We start from the raw sequence: 19018 nt of genomic DNA on the forward strand, positions 1-19018 counted from the left end.
GCACTGTACGCACGAACAATAATAGTAATTTTATTGTCCAACCGTCAATAAAATCAAACTAGATTAGATCTCTTCAATAGTTTTGAAGAGAAATATTATTTTGTATCCAATCCTAGGTAGCAGCGTGGCACACTGGTTAAGGTCTTTGCCATTGGTGCGAGAGATCCCGGGTTCAATTCCCCGCAAAAAAAAAAAAAATCCTATCGGCTCTACCCGTTGCTCATCTGGTAAAGGCAGGGCAGATGACCCATGATAAAAGACCTCGTTACAGTCGGTTCCAATCAGGGTAATAAGCCCGATTGTTGGCTACACTTGACACTTGATCTACGGCGACCCCCTTCGTTCACCAGGTCACTTGTGCCTGGCCGAAGTTTCGTCAGCGTCATCTCCTAGATTTCAGCTGTTAGGAACCGTTCACAAACACTTGTTAGGGGGCCTGATGCAAAAAAATTTCATCACGAAAATTTTTCGCCCCCCCCCCCTTCACAGATCTCAAAAATTTCAGGCCCCCTTTTGTCATGAAAATCATGGGTCAACCCCATAGAAAAGCATATAAACTCAAGTTTCCCAGGAAAATTTGTGGTCATTTTTTTCAGGGCCCCCCCCCTTAGGAGGGTCAAAACTTTGCATCAGGCCCCCCATTAACAAGTGTTTGTGAACGGTCCCTTAATGCCTAGATATATATGCACGACATAAAGATAACTAGACTTAGCTGTGGTCTAAGACCACGAACACAGCCGTGTTGTGACCCCTAATGACCTTTAACCCCAAAATATATGAAAACGCCCATAGACATTGGCTAATGTCAATGCATGGGTGCATGTGGCACAACTGTGCTGTTATTTGTGGCAGAAGGGGCATTTTGAAGGTTTTTCGTCTCAGACCGGAAGTGACCCCTTAATGACCTTTGACCCCAAATAAAAAAAATACCACATATGAATTGGGTAACCATAATTCATGTGTGAACATACCGTTACTGTCCTATGTTTTTCTAAGCAAATAAAAAATTTTGAAGGTTTTTCGTTTTATACCGGAAGTGACCCCTTAATGACCTTTGACACTTGATCTACGGCGACCCCCTTCGTTCACCAGGTCACTTGTGCCTGGCCGAAGTTTCGTCAGCGTCATCTCCTAGATTTCAGCTGTTAGGAACCGTTCACAAACACTTGTTAGGGGGGCCTGATGCAAAAAAATTTCATCACGAAAATTTTTCCCCCCCTTCACAGATCTCAAAATTTCAGGCCCCCTTTTGTCATGAAAATCATGGGTCAACCCCATAGAAAAGCATATAAACTCAAGTTTCCCAGGAAAATTTGTGGTCATTTTTTTCAGGGCCCCCCCTTAGGAGGGTCAAAACTTTGCATCAGGCCCCCCCATTAACAAGTGTTTGTGAACGGTCCCTTAATGCTTAGATATGCACGACATAAAGATAACTAGACTTAGCTGTGGTCTAAGACCACGAACACAGCCGTGTTGTGACCCCTAATGACCTTTAACCCCAAAATATATGAAAACGCCCATAAACATTGGCTAATGTCAATGCATGGGTGCATGTGGCACAACTGTGCTGTTATTTGTGGCAGAAGGGGCATTTTGAAGGTTTTTCGTCTCAGACCGGAAGTGACCCCTTAATGACCTTTGACCCCAAATAAAAAAATACCACATATGAATTGGGTAACCATAATTCATGTGTGAACATACCGTTACTGTCCTATGTTTTTCTTAGCAAATAAAAAATTTTGAAGGTTTTTCGTTTTATACCGGAAGTGACCCCTTAATGACCTTTGACCCCAAATCTGTGAGGACCCCATAGACAATGGGTAATAACAATTCATGTGTGCAAGTGGTGTCACTGTCCTCCGTAATTTGTAGGAAGCATTTTAAAGGTATTCCGTTTTATACCGGAAGTGGCCCCTTAATGACCTTTTGACCCCAAATAAAAAAATACCACATATACACAGGGTAACTACAATTTATGTGTGAACATACCGTTACTGTCCTGTTTTTCTTAGCAAATAAAAAAATTTAGAATTATTTTTCGTTTTATACCGGAAGTGACCCCTTAATGACCTTTGACCCCAAATCTGTGAGAACCCCATAGACACTGGATAATAACAATGCATGTGTGCAAGTGGTGTCACTGTCCTACGTAATCTGTGAGAGAAGAAGCATTTTGAGTTGAAATCACGTTTTTGACCACTGTGTGACCTTTGACCCCACGAGTTTCATATGACATGTAGGGACATGGTCAATGATGGTTGTGACTAAGTTAGGTTAAAATCGGTGTAAGCATATAAGTGCTAGAGCAAATGTAGTGGTCGGCAGAAAGAAGAAGAAGAAAGAAAGAACCTGTAAGAAAAAAGACAGCCGTGACTAACGTCACGGAGTGTAAAATCCTGCATCTAGGGTCTCCAATATTGATCAATCAAATTGATCGTGTATAGACCACTTGACATCACTGTTTATCAACAAAGGCGAGGACTCGTCTATCGATATGCTCGAACGAGCCGCTACACTGTTCAATGGCTTTCCTGTAGGCCTACTATATGAAATGTGGCGGGCGATTTAAAATGCACGTGCCCAGCAGACTACGATGCGTACGCACACTGCAGGGCAAAGAACAATTGAAATTGCCACAATGCGCGCGCATACTGCCGGGCAATGACGTCAGATGCCAAGTGGTCTATAGGACGATAAATTTGATTCAAAAACCCTAGATACAAGAGTGTATTTTTTTGTGCACTGTACCAGGGCTACGACACTCAACTCATTTGCATAGCAAAATAACCCGTCTCCTCTGCAGCCAATTTGGTTCCGCTCCATCGAAATCAAGCTGGTCACGGAGGAGACTACCCTCCTTTGTGTTTGTTAATTTGTGTATGGAGAGCCCTTCTTGGAGTCCGCAATGACTTAGGCTACGCTCTCAGCTAGAGTCCGACGATGCATTGCACTAGAAATACATTTTCTGTGAAATCGCTATAGAGCCAACCGGGAACACGTATTCGTTTTGAAAATATAGCATTAAAATTAGTATCACCACACAGTGTCATCGACCCTATATCTTCATGGCAGAAATCGCCATGGTAGGTTGAATCCACAGCCACGATTGGCCATTTGGTTCAGACCTTTGAAGCTCTTTGAGACGAATAATTAGTCGAGGGACATGACTGAAGGCTACTCACAATAGCCGGGTATTGATCTTGGTTGTGCGTGAATAAGCTTGTATACCCCATTGAGGTCAATGGTCATCGACTTTTATACTGCCTAGTAGTGAGTGCAGCTGTACTACACGCTGTAGCCATACTGGACCAACGCAATATAAAATTAGAGTTTTGGTTAGATTTTGAGTTCAAAGCGCACGGCCAATTTTCAAAGCGCATTCTAGCGACTATCATATCTGTTCAACACGTATTTTCAAGTGTATGAGACCAAATCTGGTTTCTTGAGAAAAAAATCATGACGGGAGATATTCATCATTTTCTAACCCGGTATCAGAAGATTTTCGTCTGATATCAAAATCGTGCATAGCAATTCACGTGTATCGATCCCGTGTATTCATTTTAGTGTCCCTTCTGCACCAAATAATTATTAGCCAGGCGGTGTCGGTGTGCACCAGGGGGATGACACTCTTATTCACATTTTCATTTTACAACGCAAACCTATATCGAATCCCGGTGGTTTGCGAATAATGAAATGTCCGCATCCCAGATCAATTAAACCCTGGTATGAATTATTTATTAGCTTTCGCCACGATCCGTTTTGCAATAAAATAAAAGCACTTCAAATAACAGCCCGTTGAGTTCAATGAACTACGCCCTGAAACCGATAGTGCCCCGTAAAGAAGCTCTAGCTCCCATTGACCTCTATACAGGTCAGTGAGCTCTCCATACACAAATGAACAAGTACAATAGGACAAGGCCAGGACCTATGACCTGCTTAGTGACATGTTATTTTGAAGTCTTCTAAAGCTTAATATCTTGAAGATTAGTATTAGTATTCGTTTGTACATATGGACTGCGCATTTATGATGCAAAATATTAGTTCTTATATAAAATTACAAAATATTGGTATTATGACACACGGTATAGGTGATATAAAACGACTAATAAAATCATGTCACCATGGCGTCATTATATCCCGTATGTTTGTCTAAATTAATTAATATTTTCAGAACAATTTCTACACCCATTTAATATGTACTCAGGTGGAACCCGACTTTTTTTAATTTTCATTTCTTTTTACAAATTCAGGTTTTTCCATTTTCCGGGCAATACAAATTTAATGCTAACATTGAATAAACGCGGAATTAAGAATATGCGTTTCTAGTATATACAGCGTCTGACTCTACCTGAGGACCTAGCCTGAGTCCCATGGGCTCCAAGAATGGCTCTCCATACACAAATGAACAAATACAATGAAGGGTCGCCATTGCTCTCCAACTGCCGACTGCCATGCAAATGAGCCAAGTGTCCTCTCAAGGTATGCTCTGATGTGGTATCACCCTTGTGGCCCCCATGCTTTCATTAAAAGGAAATTAAAATTTAAAAAAAACACGGATCTACCTGTGCACCTATAAAATGGGCACAGCAATTTGTCTCAAATATTAATGAATTTTAAGAAACATACGGGATATGATGAACATTGACATGACGCCATGATAGTAGGATCTATTAGTCGTTTTATATACAATGTATTGTCATATAAGCTTCAGTGAACTCACCGTATTGCTATTCCAGGTACTTTGATAATACAGATAATAAGCTATAATATGTATTAATGGGTCGAGGCGATTGCATTGAAAAATCTAATAAATTATTCATAAAAATTACGTAATCAATCGATAGTGCGGACACTTTTCATTTACAAACCACCAAAATTCGTGATCTTTTAGCGTTGGAAAAGAAACCACGTGAATAGAGTGCCCTCTCAAGAATATAAACTCTCTGACTGTACACACGAACATCAATAAAATCAAACTAGATTAGATCTGTCTCTTCAATATAATTGATCCAATTTTGTATCCAATCCTGCATCTAGGGTCTCCAATATTGATCAATCAAATTGATCGTGTATGAGCCGCATTAGCTCTATGATTCAGTAGCGTAGCCAGCGGGGGGAGGGGGTAGATTGGGTACAATGTCACATAGGAGGTCATACGTGTTGACCTTCGTCTATTGTATTTGTTCATCTGTGTATGGAGAGGATTAACGCCATTAAACGCCATTAAAACTCCATCAGTATTAGCATGATTAGGGCGTAGTTCAGTGAACTCACCGTATTGCTATTCCAGGTACTTTGATAATACAGATAATATGTATTAATGGGTCGAGGCGATTGCATTGAAAAATCTAATAAATTATTCATAAAAATTACGTAATCAATCGATAGTGCGGACACTTTTCATTTACAAACCTTTTAGCGTTGGAAAAGAAACCACTTGAATAGAGTGCCCTCTCAAGAATATAAACTCTCTGACTGTACACACGAACATCAATAAAATCAAACTAGATTAGATCTGTCTCTTCAATATAATTGATCCAATTTTGTATCCAATCCTGCATCTAGGGTCTCCAATATTGATCAATCAAATTGATCGTGTATGAGCCGCATTAGCTCTATGATTCAGTAGCGTAGCCAGCGGGTGGGTAGTGGGTAGATTGGGTACAATTACCGAATGGGCACAACTTGCTACACTTGAGTCCTTATCACGACTGTGTGGCTAATAGGCCTACGGATATGAATTTCACTTTTGAATGAAAAATCATTTTTCAAAAAAAATTGACATAATGACGTTTAAGTTTAATAGGACTAATTGGTGAATGACAACAATGTATTTTTGCTGAACCATGAAATGGTATCAGCCTATATCAGTGTATGATACTCGCTTACTTACTAGCTTATTTACTTACTGACTAACCTTTGCTTTGTAATGGACATATATTTAAATGCCACGCAGGTATGAAACCCCAAGTGGTGTCAAATGAAAGAGGAAGAAGTAAAGAATGTAATACAAATATTTCCCCACCGGGGTGACACTCATCATAAGACCCGGGTCAATGTTCATATGGGTCCTTTTCATATCTCAAAATGCCAAGAAGGTGTGACCCCCAAGTGGTGTCAAATGAAAGAGGAAGAAGTAATATTTCCCCACCCGGGGGTGACACTCATCATAAGAACCGAGTCAATATTCATATGGGTCCTTTCATATCTCAAAATGCCAAGAAGGTATGACCCTCAAGTGGTGTCAAATTAAAGAAATAAAAGTAAAGAATATTATAGGCCTAATGAAAAATAAGACCCGGGTAAATATTCCTATTTTGGGTCCTTTTCCATATCTCGAAATTGCAAGAAGATATGACCCCCCCCCCCCTCCGAGTCTCCTACCGGGGTGACACTCCTCGTTAGACTTGGGTCAATATTGTGGGTCCTTTTCATATCTTGAAATGTCAAGAAGGTATGACCCCATGGGGTCAAAAAGATATATATATATAAAAAAATACAGAATATAATAAAAAATAATTTCCCCACCGGGGGTGCTCATAAGACTCTGGTAAATATTCCTATTTTGGGTCTCTATCTCGAAATACCCCCTGGTGATAGTGGTATACCACAATATAGGCCTACTGCTGAAGCCACATGGTTCTGCTATTGTGCGGTAACCGCTCTATATCATGAAATGGTATCAGAGCTTACTAGTTTCCCAGCAAACACAACGTTTTACAGAAAAGGTTTAAATGTCGGGTTATGAAGGGTATAAAAACGTTTTAATTCATAAAACATTTTTGAAAACGTAATGCAACACATTCTAACGGAATGTTATTTAACTGTTGAATATTTTACAATAACTTTTTAAAAACGTATTCATGATCTTTATATAACCCGACATTTAAATGTTATTAAAACGTTTCAAATAAACGTTTTAAGAACATTTTTGTGTTTGCTGGGTTACTTGGTTACTATGTAATCTTTTGGTCTGAAATGGACATGCCATGAAGGTATGACCCCCCCACCCCGAGTGGTGACAAATGAAAGAGGAAAAAGTAAAGAATATAAAAAAATATATACCCGGGGTGACACTCATCATTAGACCCGGGTCAATAGTCATATGAATCCTTTTAATATCTCAAAATGCCAAAAAGGAAAGACCCCGACGAGTGGTGTCAAAAGAAAGAGATAAAAGTAAAGAATATAATAAAAATAATTTCCCCACCGGGGGTAACACTCCTCAAAAGACCTTGGCCAATATTCATATTTCGGTTCCTTTTCATATCTGAAATGCCAAGAAGGTATGATCCCCCGTGTGGTTTCAAATGAAAAAGATAAAAGTAAAGAATATAATAAAGATGATTTCCCCACCGGGGCGACACTTCCCGTAAGACATGGGTCAATATTCATATTTTGGGTCCTTTTCATATTTCGAAGTGCCAATAAGGTAATGTGGTGTCAAAGTAAAGAATATAATAAAAAAAAATAATTTCCTAACACTCTCCATTAGACCTGGGTTAATATTCCCATTTTGGGTCTATATCGCGAAATCCCAAGAAGGTCACCACCGGTCATACCTATTCAAAAAGGGGACATTTTAATTGAGGTAACGTACGACAAACGGTTAAAAGTTGCAAACACTTCACATCTCAAAATAGCCATTTTCATGATACGTCATTATGTCATCCGAATTATATCCATGACCATTGACCACCACCACCTCTGCAATCAATCATAATCATCATCATTGACATCATCTTCATCATATAGTCTCGATTTTTTAGGGCGCTAGCGCCTGAAACTCTTCACTTTTTCAAACGACCGAGAAAAAATTGGGTCAACCTTTTCGGGCTGTGGAGGAAGGGGCGGCAAAATTGAATTTTCTTCAGCCCCCCCCGGGTTGGAGCGGCCACGGTACGCCACTGAGAATGGAGTCAAGTGACTCTATAAGTGGAGTAAACTAGCACTGACTCTCCAGCGGAGTCACCTGACTGTCACAAGAGAGTCAGTTGACTCTACCTGTGGAGTCAATTGACTCTACATACAGAGTCATCGACGGAGACAAGAAATTTATGACTCTTCAAGAGATTCAGACTCTAGAATACTAGTTTGGCTCTTGACACCATGGAATGTATATTCTCCCATTCCTAAGGAATGGTGGTTCAGCCTAAGTTTCTAAAACCTGTCGTCTGACGATCGCCTATATGGCATGAAACTCGAAGTAAAGTCTCCTATTCCTTTAGGTATATTTATTTCCGAACTGTCGGAGTGACCCTGTAGTGGAGTCAGAGTGACTGTAGAAGCAGAGTCCAGCCACTACGCGACTCTGTCTAAAATGACTCCATATTGGGTCACTCCATAAGAAATCAAGGAGGCGCCCCACCTGACCCTCTCAGATTTGCTTTATATTTTAGTCATGTTGTACCTGTAAAAATATTAAAAACCTGCAAATTTGAGGTCTGTGGCTCTTACGGATTTTCTGTGGCAGCCATTTAAAGTTGGAGTAGGGGGTCTAAATTTGGACCCAAAAGTTGCCCTTTAAACAAATTTCATCTTTGGGAGTCTGTGACTTCTTTATAAAAAGAGAGAGAGAGGTCTGAAACTCTGTAAAAAATTCCGAATTCGGCACATTTGCAGTACATGCAATCATAAGAAAATGGTCGACTTTGGGCTTGTCATTTTATATGAAGTCAACCTATACAATTACTGGGACTTAGCAAAGTTGTAACTTAAGACTACAATCTCAGAAAATATTGTTCGAACACTTTAAAGGCCTTATTGGAAATAGTCCCCCTTCTACCCCCGTACAATGTTGGCATACCCAATATGCTTATCTTCACATATCTTCTCCCAACATTGATTGGTGGGGAAAGGGGAGGGGATATGCTTAAGATGAACATTGAGAGAACTCTATTATAAATCTTAGTTTCCAGTGACTCATATAGCGTGCGCACTATACTAAGATGAACATGGGAATTACAGTGGGTGTTCGAACACATTTTTTCCGGGATTGTAGTAGTTATATAAAAGTTATATGGTGAGGAAATTGCAACCAAAATTGTGAAACAAGTTAATTCTCGTTTGAAATTCCTCTACAGACAAGCAAATTTTTTTAATCAAAAGGTGAAGAAAATGGTCTAGTCTGCTCAGCTCTTGTTTTGTGCCTGTTTGATTATTCTATTTCCTCCTGGTATTGTGCCATTTCTAAATATCATTCGATCAGATTGCAGCGAGCTCAGAACAAAGTTATCAGATTTATTTTGGGCAAAGATCACATGTATCATATTAACAAAGCTGACTTTCAGGATTTAGGCATTTCAAATATCAGGACAAGGGCTGAGCAGCTCCGTTTGAACCATGTTTTAATATTTTAATATGAAAGAAGACTTTGTCAAATTATCTCATCTTCATCGTTATAACACTAGGGTAGCAATTTTAACTTCCAAGTTCCAAAAACCAAAACAGCAGATTCTGCTTCCTTTTTTACAATGCAATCCATGATTGGAACAAACTTCCGAAAATGTCAAATTGTGCAATATAAAATCAAGGTTTAAAAAAGATGCTAAAATTATCCTCTTAGACCACATGGTTATATAGTTTTTAATATTATAATTTAGGTGTTTCATGTTTTAAATAGTTGTAATATATATATATTCTCATTGTTAGTTATAAGGACCCCTTTGAAATAAGTCGCTGACTTTAAGGGATATCCTTGGCATATTATCGTGTCAATTTTTATGTTTTAATTTGTATTTTATAATTATTATGTTTTTGTATAAATGTTCTGTGCAATATGTTATTTGACTCTTACGATGATATGCTTAATAAACTCAAATCAAATCAAATCATGTTTTATAAATTTTGAAGGTGGACCACATCGACTTTCGGCCCCCAGAAAATGTTGAATTTGCAATAAATTTCATCTTCGTGAGGGCGCTGTTCGAAATGTAAATGAGTTGTGACCTCAATTTTTGGGTGGGTGCGGCGTGCCGCACCCACCCTGTATTCTCCGACTATTGACCTACTTTTTCACATGCCGCAGTGTTGAGAAAATATTCGTGCCGGTTATATCCCAAACACCCACAGAGGTGATAGTTTACGGCGAGTTTTGTAATTATTACTTGATTTTGATATGTAAGTAATACGATAAAGTCGTCATAGGCAGTAATGTGTTTGTATTAAAAGAAATAACAAAAATATTTATTTAAGTAATAGAAATACTATTTGGAAATTGCAGCAAGATTTGCAGATGTTTTTATTTGAACAGTACCAGTTCACCAGTTTTGCTAGTTTTCCTAATCTTTGGGCTAAATTAATAGCATCATGAAGGTCATATATATCATTTTATACTGATAGCTTCGGCATGTACTTAAATACAGCTTGTATGTGCATTGTGTTCAGTGTGTACATAGGCTATTTACTTTTCAAATCTTGTGACAAATAGTGCTAGCTGATGCTTGTATAAGGTATTATAGACAAATTATTAGAATGCATGTTCACCAGTAGAAATGGCCCAGGTTGAATAAAATAAATAAACATATGAATGAATATTTTATTCCCTGGATTATTTTTGTTGGGACAAAATAATGATATAGTTTGACGCTTTGAAATACAGTTATGTTAATCATAATAAAGTTACAAAGTTAAAAAATAATATCGAAATATTGTAAAATCAAACATTTCCTTAATTGCAATACAACATATTGAGGAAATTGATATGACAGATTTTTAAACTTTGATATGGAAAGATACCCCAGCCCTGTTGTCTCACCAGAGAAGATGAGCAGAAGTCTTTCTATCTGATGATAAAAAAAACTCTAGGTATGATTACGAAAATGTTTTAAATAACTATCTACAAAAGTTTTATAACCATGTTTTATATAAAATGTTAACATAAAACGTCTTGTGTTATGATGTGAAGGGTTAATATAAAAACAGGGAAAATCTGTTCCAACTGACCAGCAGAGAACAAAGGATAAGCAATAGATCAGATTAAAATCAGGGAAAATATGACACAACCTCCAATGGGGGAATAACAAACGTATAAACGTATAAAGTTAAAAACTCTTTTAACTTTGTTTATACGTTTTGTGTTGTTCCCCTATTGGAAATCGATGTTGTGTCACATTTTCCCTGTTACTCATTCTTTCATTTCTCTTGACAATTTTTCATTTGCCCACCCTATTCCTTTTAAAGGAATTTTTATTTGGATATTAATTGTATTTATCCTATATATAGCATCAGTGACAACAAAAAATAATTAATCTAACAAAAAATGTGAATTTAGGGGGCTAAACTTGCCAGTTTACAAAACATTACATTTTTTCTTGCATATTTAATTACAGAATTTTTTAATTTTTTATTTTTTGACAAATTGGGCATGCAGTTAGTGTGTATACAAAGTTTCAGACCTCTCATTCTTTTTAGAAAGAAGGCACAGACTCCCAAAGATGAAATTTATTTAAAGGGCAACTTTTAAGTCCAAATTTAGACCCCCTACTCCAACTTTAAATGGCTGCCACAGAAAATCCGTAAGAGCTACAGACCTCAAATTTGCAGATTTTAATATTTTTACAGGTACAACATATGACTAAAATATAAAGCAAATCTGAGGGGGTCAGGTGGGGCGCCTCCTTGATTTCATATGGAGTGACAATATTGGGAGTCAAAAAGTCATCAACGGTGACTCTTGCGTGGAGTCAAGAAATTTATGACTCTTCAAGGAGTCAGATGACTCCCAATATGGCGTCATTTTAGACATAGTGTCGCAGAGTGGCTGGACTCTGCTTTTAGAGTCACCCTGACTCCAGTTTGGCTTTCAGTGCAGGGTTAGCACGATTTAAATCAATTGATTTAAATCAAATGATTTTTTTTTTAAATCACTGATTTAAATCAACTTTTTCAGTTTTACCATTTTTGATAAATTTAAGTTAATTTCTATCTTGAATTGGCTGTTTTACTTCATTTATAATGCGTCTACACATTTTCAATACAATTAAATACCTCTATGATGTCATTTTATCTATTGCTAAAAAAAAACATTTTCAAGGTGCAGAATTCAACAGGTTTTTCCAATTTTTTTCTTTCAAATTTTCACATCTGAAAACGCGTTTTGATTTTGTGTAAATACCTGATAATATTGTGTCTAGCATTCCACTGGTCTCTTTTGACTTTATCATGGCGAATAGCAGTTCATGAAATAAAAGAAATTAAAAAATCGATTTAATTTTTTTTAAAATCCGATTTAAATCAAATAAGAAAATTTAATGAGTTCCTGAGATCCTTAATTGTTTTAACTATTTCTTAACTTTTACGTCTTTACTATTTCTTTATTTCAAACTGGCTAAGTCAGGATCGCGCGAAAAATGTTGAAGCTAAACTGGTGAAATGGTACAAAACTGGAATGAATTCGCGCGAAGCGCAAAATTTTTTGCACTTTTTAGGTTTAAATGGCCAAATATGGGGTTAATTTGGTCATAAACCCATATGCAGGCATCAACATGGGGGGGGATTGTATGGACCATCCCCCCGGGATCTACGCGTACGCCTATGGTCATTAACTCATTAGCTGAAAATTACGATGTAGTTATTACTCATTAGAGTGATAGTGTTACATCCAATTGTAAAGTGCGCACATTTTGTTGATTTGAAGCTTGAGAGTATTGGACCCAAATTTTTTTGTTCTGCCCCCATATTTTAATATGACCCCCCTCCCCCCCACCAAAGTATTTATGAACACTCACTTATTCATGGTGTTATATCTCACATAGCGGGGGCATCATTGCACATGTTGAATTTTTTGATAATTTCATGACACATTTCGAAAAAAAAAAGTATCTTGTAGATCTGATATTTATCCACCGAAATTAGATTTTCCACCCAGTTACTTCGTTCCTTCCATTCTTCTATCATTTATTTAAAATAAATTATATTTATTTATAGGGGCTGTGCAATAATTATGAGCCCCGGGGTTGGGTAAAATGGGGGGGGGGGAGAAATTTTTAGCGAGCCGAAGGGGGGGCAAGCAATTTTTGGCCAGCCGAGAGGGAAGGACAAGCAATTTTTGGCATACATTCATGGGGCGCCTTTTTAATAAAACGCTCTAAAAAGGCTTAGGAAAACAATACAGAAACGCTTCAATAAAATTTGAAATTTTCCTGCTTGCTGCGCTCGCAATATTATAGGCTAACTAGACCATTCAAAGTTTGCAACTTCGGATCCCAAAAATTTGGCATGTGTAAAGGGGGGCAAAGATTTTTGGCGGGCCGAGGGGAGGGCAAGCGATTTTGGCAGGCCGAGAGGGGGGCAAGCAATTTTTGGCGGGCCGTTCGGAAATCCCCCAGGGGGGCTTATAATTATTGCACAGCCCCTTAGCCTAGGCCAATTTAGTGACTGATTGATTAAAAGACAAATAATGATTTGTAGACCAAATGGGTGATAGACCCAATGGAGATAATGGGATTTAGACAAAATTAATGTTATTAGACTAAGGAGTTGTGCAATAATTATGATGGGGGGGGGGGGGTAAAATTTCTAAATGGCGTGCCAAAAATTGCTTGACCCCCCCTCGGCTTGGCAAAAATTGCTTGCCCCTCCCCTCCTCTTGGCTTGCCAAAATTGCTTGCCCCTCTCGGCCTGCCAAAATATCTTTGCCCCCCCCCCCCTTTGCACATGCCAAATTTTTGGGTTCACAATATTATTTGCCAACTTTAAATGGTTAGGCCTATGATGCGAGCGTAGCGAGCACGACATTTTGCATAGGCCTATTAGAACGTTTCTGTACTGTTTTCCTAAGCCTTTTACTTTAGAGCGTTTAAAAAAAAAATGTAATATGTGTGCCAAAAAAGCTTTCTCCCCTTTCTCGACCTGCCAAAACTTGCTTGCCCCGCCCCCACCCTTCTCAGCCTGCCAAATAATCCCCCTGGCTCATAATTATTGCACAGCTACTAAATTATTTTTTGAATTTTTGGTTAGGCCCTATAAGCCTATAGACCAAAATTAATGGTCCTTAGACTAAATTATGGTTATTGTATCTCTTGGTTATTAGACTAAATGGTCAGGCTGTGGACATATTATAGACCGCAAGGGTTTAGACAAATTGGGATTTAATTATTCCCCCCCTTAATTTTACAATCCCCGGATTTTTTTTTTATTGCACAGCTCCTAAATGGTTTTAGACTTTTGCTTATACCGCAAGGGTTTAGACTAAATGGATTTATATTATGTGGGTCTGAGACGACATGATATTAGTCCAAAGTTATCACTATATTTAGTTCTACATTGGGCTTCTACCATAAATTAGCACATTTATGTTTACGTTATATTTAGCCAATTAAGCGCAACATTTGTCCGCGCGTGAGGACCCCTCTGGCAAAAAGACAGACCGCAAAAGTGAAAGTACGCCCTCACAGCATGGTTAGCGTCGTCTGCTCGATCCATGCATCAGCGCGGCGGCTCTCTCTCTCTCTCTCTCCGATGGACCTGTCATGCCTGTGCTTCATTTTTTTAAAGCTATCATGCTATCAATGTTCTTTAAACCAAAAAAATTGTCAGAATACTATTCACAATATTTATATTATAGTAATGCAGGTAGGGTAATTATAACTAGGCCTAGCTAGTGCTGATGTAAAAATAGTATTGCCTTTTCAGGTATGAGTGAGCTGAGAATAGCTCTTTTGAAACGTCATTGGAAACACTGAACAATATGCCTATGCATGCATGCCCACCTAGCCCTAGCTATTATTATTATTACAATATTTTTGCGTTTGAAGTTCTCTCCATGTACAGTGTATTAAAAGCTGTAATTAAAGCCCCATCACCATCATGCCCATGACATACATGTTGATGTTGTGGCCGTGGTCAAAACAGCAAGATAAATAAGCCTGCCTTGCATGCTTGCTTGACTTTGTAAACATTGCTATTAAAAAAGTAAAAAATGAATTTGAATGAACACAGCTGTACGCGATCCGACAGTGATCATATTTCAAAATACAAAGCGAAAGCATGACTTTTTAATTTTAACTTATTAAAAATACTCACAAACATGAGTTTGCATAACGAGTGAGTTGAATTCACTTCCGCATCCATGGGCTATGGTGTTTGTATGCCCATGGCATGCGCTCTTACGCATGTACGCAGGCGTTATTTCGAACACAGTGTATGCGGACAATCATCACGCTGTTGCCAGCTGTGTTTATTCAAATGAATTATAGGCTTGGCTTCCGCTAGGTAAATTAGAGTTCTGGTCTGCCTAGGCCTAAGGCAGCTGAATTTATACTCTATCGCTGAGCAGCAAGCACGATTGGTTTCTAGCCAATGAGGTAGCGCATTATTCCAAATACCAATCACTCATCGCGATAGCTGACCGATGGCGGTTAATTGAATTCTGCTTATAAATGCCCATATCAATTATCATACTATATTGCCTAGGCAATCACAACGAGCGACTAGCGGGACGTAGCATCTGTCGCTTATCAAAATACAACAAAGTTGCCTTCAACTTCAGCTGCTTATGATTTGACACTAATACAGCTGAATTTATACTTGATCGCTTGACGCTTTTGCAGAAAAGCGATTCTCGCGCATGCATTGTAACAAATCGCTGAGGGTAAAATAATGTTGGTTTTGCGAGTTGAAGAAATCTCAGCGATCGAGTATAAATTCAGCTTATGCCAGCATGCTAGCGACTTATTGATATAAAGATACCGGCAATCGCCTTTCCGAGTAGCGACGGAAGTTACGTCACAAAAACATTGCGCCCCTTGCGCATGTCTATAGTCTGTCTCGTCTCCCATGTTGGATTCGCAGTGGCAGATTTGAATCGCAAGCGCTAAAGCTTGTTCGGCTTATATAAGACTCAGTGCTTACGCTAGTTGCGTGACTAGCGAACGCTTAAATGTGAATTTACGCGAGCGTGAGTTGGGACTTTATTGATGCACGCAGTATTACACAGCCGAACAAACTTGAATCCTGCAGGGTGTATGTATACGCACAGGTAGAAGTGCAATTTACAAGTTCCGCTGGCAACGTTAAGTTCTGCGTAAACACACCGATTCCAATTTGCCACTGCGAAACATGGCATTAGCTGTTACTCTCAACTTGAGACAAGACAGACTATAGTATCATAAGGGTAGAAGGTTGGCCTGCAGGTGCCAAGTATGCAAGGCCCAAATTTGATCCTGATGTGTGATGTCCATAAAAACTAATCAATGCTTGGGCTATCCTGTCTAGGCTTTCATGTCAGACTTTAAGGCCTAGCCCTAGCCTACTGAGCCTAGCCTACTAGTACTACTAAGCCTAGCCTGCCCTATACCCCAAACAGCCAACTAAAAACGTTTTCTAAGTTTGTATTGTAGCATGTATGTATTTTGCTATTGCTAACTATATAGCCTAGGCTTAAACCTTGAGACTATTATATAAAGTATTAATAATAATATAATATAAACATGACAGTCATGACAGTAATCAGTATTATTATTAACAACCTTTTTTCCCTTTTCTTTTACTGTTTGTTTTTTTACACAGAAGAAAATGATCAGAAAGCTGGGAGAAATGTCAGCCAAGACCCTGACCGCTACTGAGACACAGATTGTATTCACGAAAGAGGAAGCTATTGACAAGTTAGGTGGTGAAGGAATCCTGGTTCAATGTCAAAAATGCGGTATATTGTGTGACAAAGGTTCAGGTTCCGTCCAGTTTTTTCACAAATCAGGACAAGAGTTTTGTGCCGGTGTTTATCTTAGTGAAAACCCAGATAAATTATCCGAGTATTTGAAAGAAATAGAAGAAGTTCAAGAAGCTCTAAATCTAGGTCTTGTCCTGGTTTTTGCTGCTGGAAGTAATAAAGAAGCAGCAAAAACAATTGTGAAGAAACTGGTGGAGCTGTTTACTACAGACGATTGCTGTAACAAGTACTACTCGGTTAAAGATGACAAGGTGAGGCACCCAGTTCTGAATTATGAGCAATCACGCCAAGTGCAACGATTGATTGAATTAATATTAGAGTGTTCCTATGAGGGTCAAATAGGCGATGAAATGCGTGACAGTTTGAAACCTGTCTTTTTAAATGGACAAGTCCTGTTCACAGGACTTACGCAAAAAGTTTCTTCGTCGCTTTCTTACTACATGAGGTATTGTGGAGAGGATGTAAAACAAATACATCTTCACCCGATAGCTCATGCCCAGGAGAAAATGGACGAGATCGAGAAAGGAGCGATGAGGCAAGTTTTTGCTGACACTGTGAAAGCCATGGAGAAACGTGATATCAGTGATTTGAAAAGACAGTGTGACAGATTTGTCAAGGCAAATCAAGCCACAATAAGTGATGAAATCAGGAAGAGGCATAAGTGGGCCTGTGTAGACAATGATAAACATAGTCATGGATTTGCGGTAAAGCTAGCAGCATACATCTCATGTCTAGAAACAACCGCAGGCCAACCCTCGTCAAATGAAATAGATTTCACTCCTATAATTAATAGCCTTGGGTTCTGCCCAAACCTGAGACTGAACTGCCAAGAAGGTTATTTTGGCCTCGCGAATAATTCGAAGTATTTGTTACAACAAATAATAAATGATTCAATCAATCCCCGCACCCTCGCAGTAGTCACAGAACTGGATGCCTCATCCTTGACTGACCGGGGTGTCTGTAGTAATACCTCCGATGTAACACGTGTCATCAAATCAATCTCTAAGATGACAAATGTACACAAACTTGACATCAGAGAGAATGAGTTTGAACCAGGAGACTCATCAGTATTAGCAAATAGCCTGACTCAATGCACGCAATTACAAGAATTCAATATGCGTCTCATGGAGGGTGCTACATGCTCAGACATGAATACGATATTCACGACATTTGCATTTCTTGTTTCATTACGTAAGCTTAATATATCACGCAACCCATTACCAAACGTAGACAGCGTGAAATGTCTACGTAAATGTCAAGCATTGGAACAGATAGACTTGTGGGACATGAAAGGCGAGGAGGATGAGATGGCTGCATTAATTACTACAGCTGGTGAATTACCTCAACTCACAACACTGAATCTCTCCGATAATCGTGTAATTAATGACAGCGATATGTGTTTCTCAGCCATTCTTGGCATTTTGCCTCATCTCAGGAATCTCAGGCTTTTGGATCTACATCACATCGAGTTTACAAAGGAACGACTGGAGACTCTGATATCAACATCAAGAAATACATCCATGCAGGAATTATCGTGAGTAGAAACCTAACGTTTAAGCTTACTCAAAATAATGACATAAAAGTCGTCTCAATAAACCTCTTTTTTAGCAATCTTAGCAATGTTCTACATGAAGGTAAGTTATGTAGTGGTTAGTAGACAGTATGAATGAAAGGATAGGGGGTTGTTTTTGTTGTTTGGATGTTTATTTTGTTGTTTATTTGTTTGTTTTTGTCTTTGTGTCTGTCCGTGTTTTTATTTTTTTTCGCGGCGCATTAGCATTGACCGGTGTGCGCGTTTTTCATGAAATAAAATATTTCGCGAAAAAATTGGTCTGAATAAACCTCTTTTTTAACAATTTTCGAAATATTTTACATCAAGGAAATTTATGTAACTCTTTTGTAGAGTGTCTGAATGAAAGTATAGGGGTTTGTTTTTGTTGTTTGGGTGTTTATTTTGTTGTTTATTTGTTTGTTTTTGTCTTTACGTCTGTTCGTGTTTTTTTTTTTTTTTTTTCGTGGCGCACATAGCGGCGTTGACAGGCCCCGTTGCGGCGGCGCACACGTTTGTGAAATACAGGGCCTGGTGAAATAAAATATTTTGCGAAATAATTGGTCTGAACAAACCTCTTTTTTAGCAATTTTGGAAATATTTTACATCAATGAAATTTATGTAACTCTTTTGTAGAGTGTCTGTATGAAAGTATAGGGGTTTGTTTTTGTTGTTTGGAAGTTTATTTTGTTGTTTATTTGTTTGTTTTTGTCTTTACGTCTGTTCGTGTTTTTTGTTTGTTTTGGGTTTTTCTTGGCGTATGCATATGTTTTTCATGAAATGAACAATTTTGCGAAATA

General features: G+C 38.4%; 1 protein-coding gene across 2 annotated transcripts in view; it reads left to right on the forward strand.

Annotated features, from left to right (window-relative positions):
• Nucleotides 1-19018, forward strand: part of LOC140139723 (uncharacterized) — a 190408-nt gene that overhangs the window by 160986 nt on the left and 10404 nt on the right. For both annotated transcript variants that reach the window (XM_072161424.1, XM_072161425.1), the window contains exon 5: nt 16510-18203. In XM_072161424.1, the coding sequence (XP_072017525.1) occupies nt 16510-18203 (1694 nt within the window). The remainder of the gene's footprint in view (nt 1-16509; nt 18204-19018) is intronic.

Source organism: Amphiura filiformis, chromosome 18, assembly GCF_039555335.1.
Source record: "Amphiura filiformis chromosome 18, Afil_fr2py, whole genome shotgun sequence".
NCBI classification, from domain to species: domain Eukaryota; kingdom Metazoa; phylum Echinodermata; class Ophiuroidea; order Amphilepidida; family Amphiuridae; genus Amphiura; species Amphiura filiformis.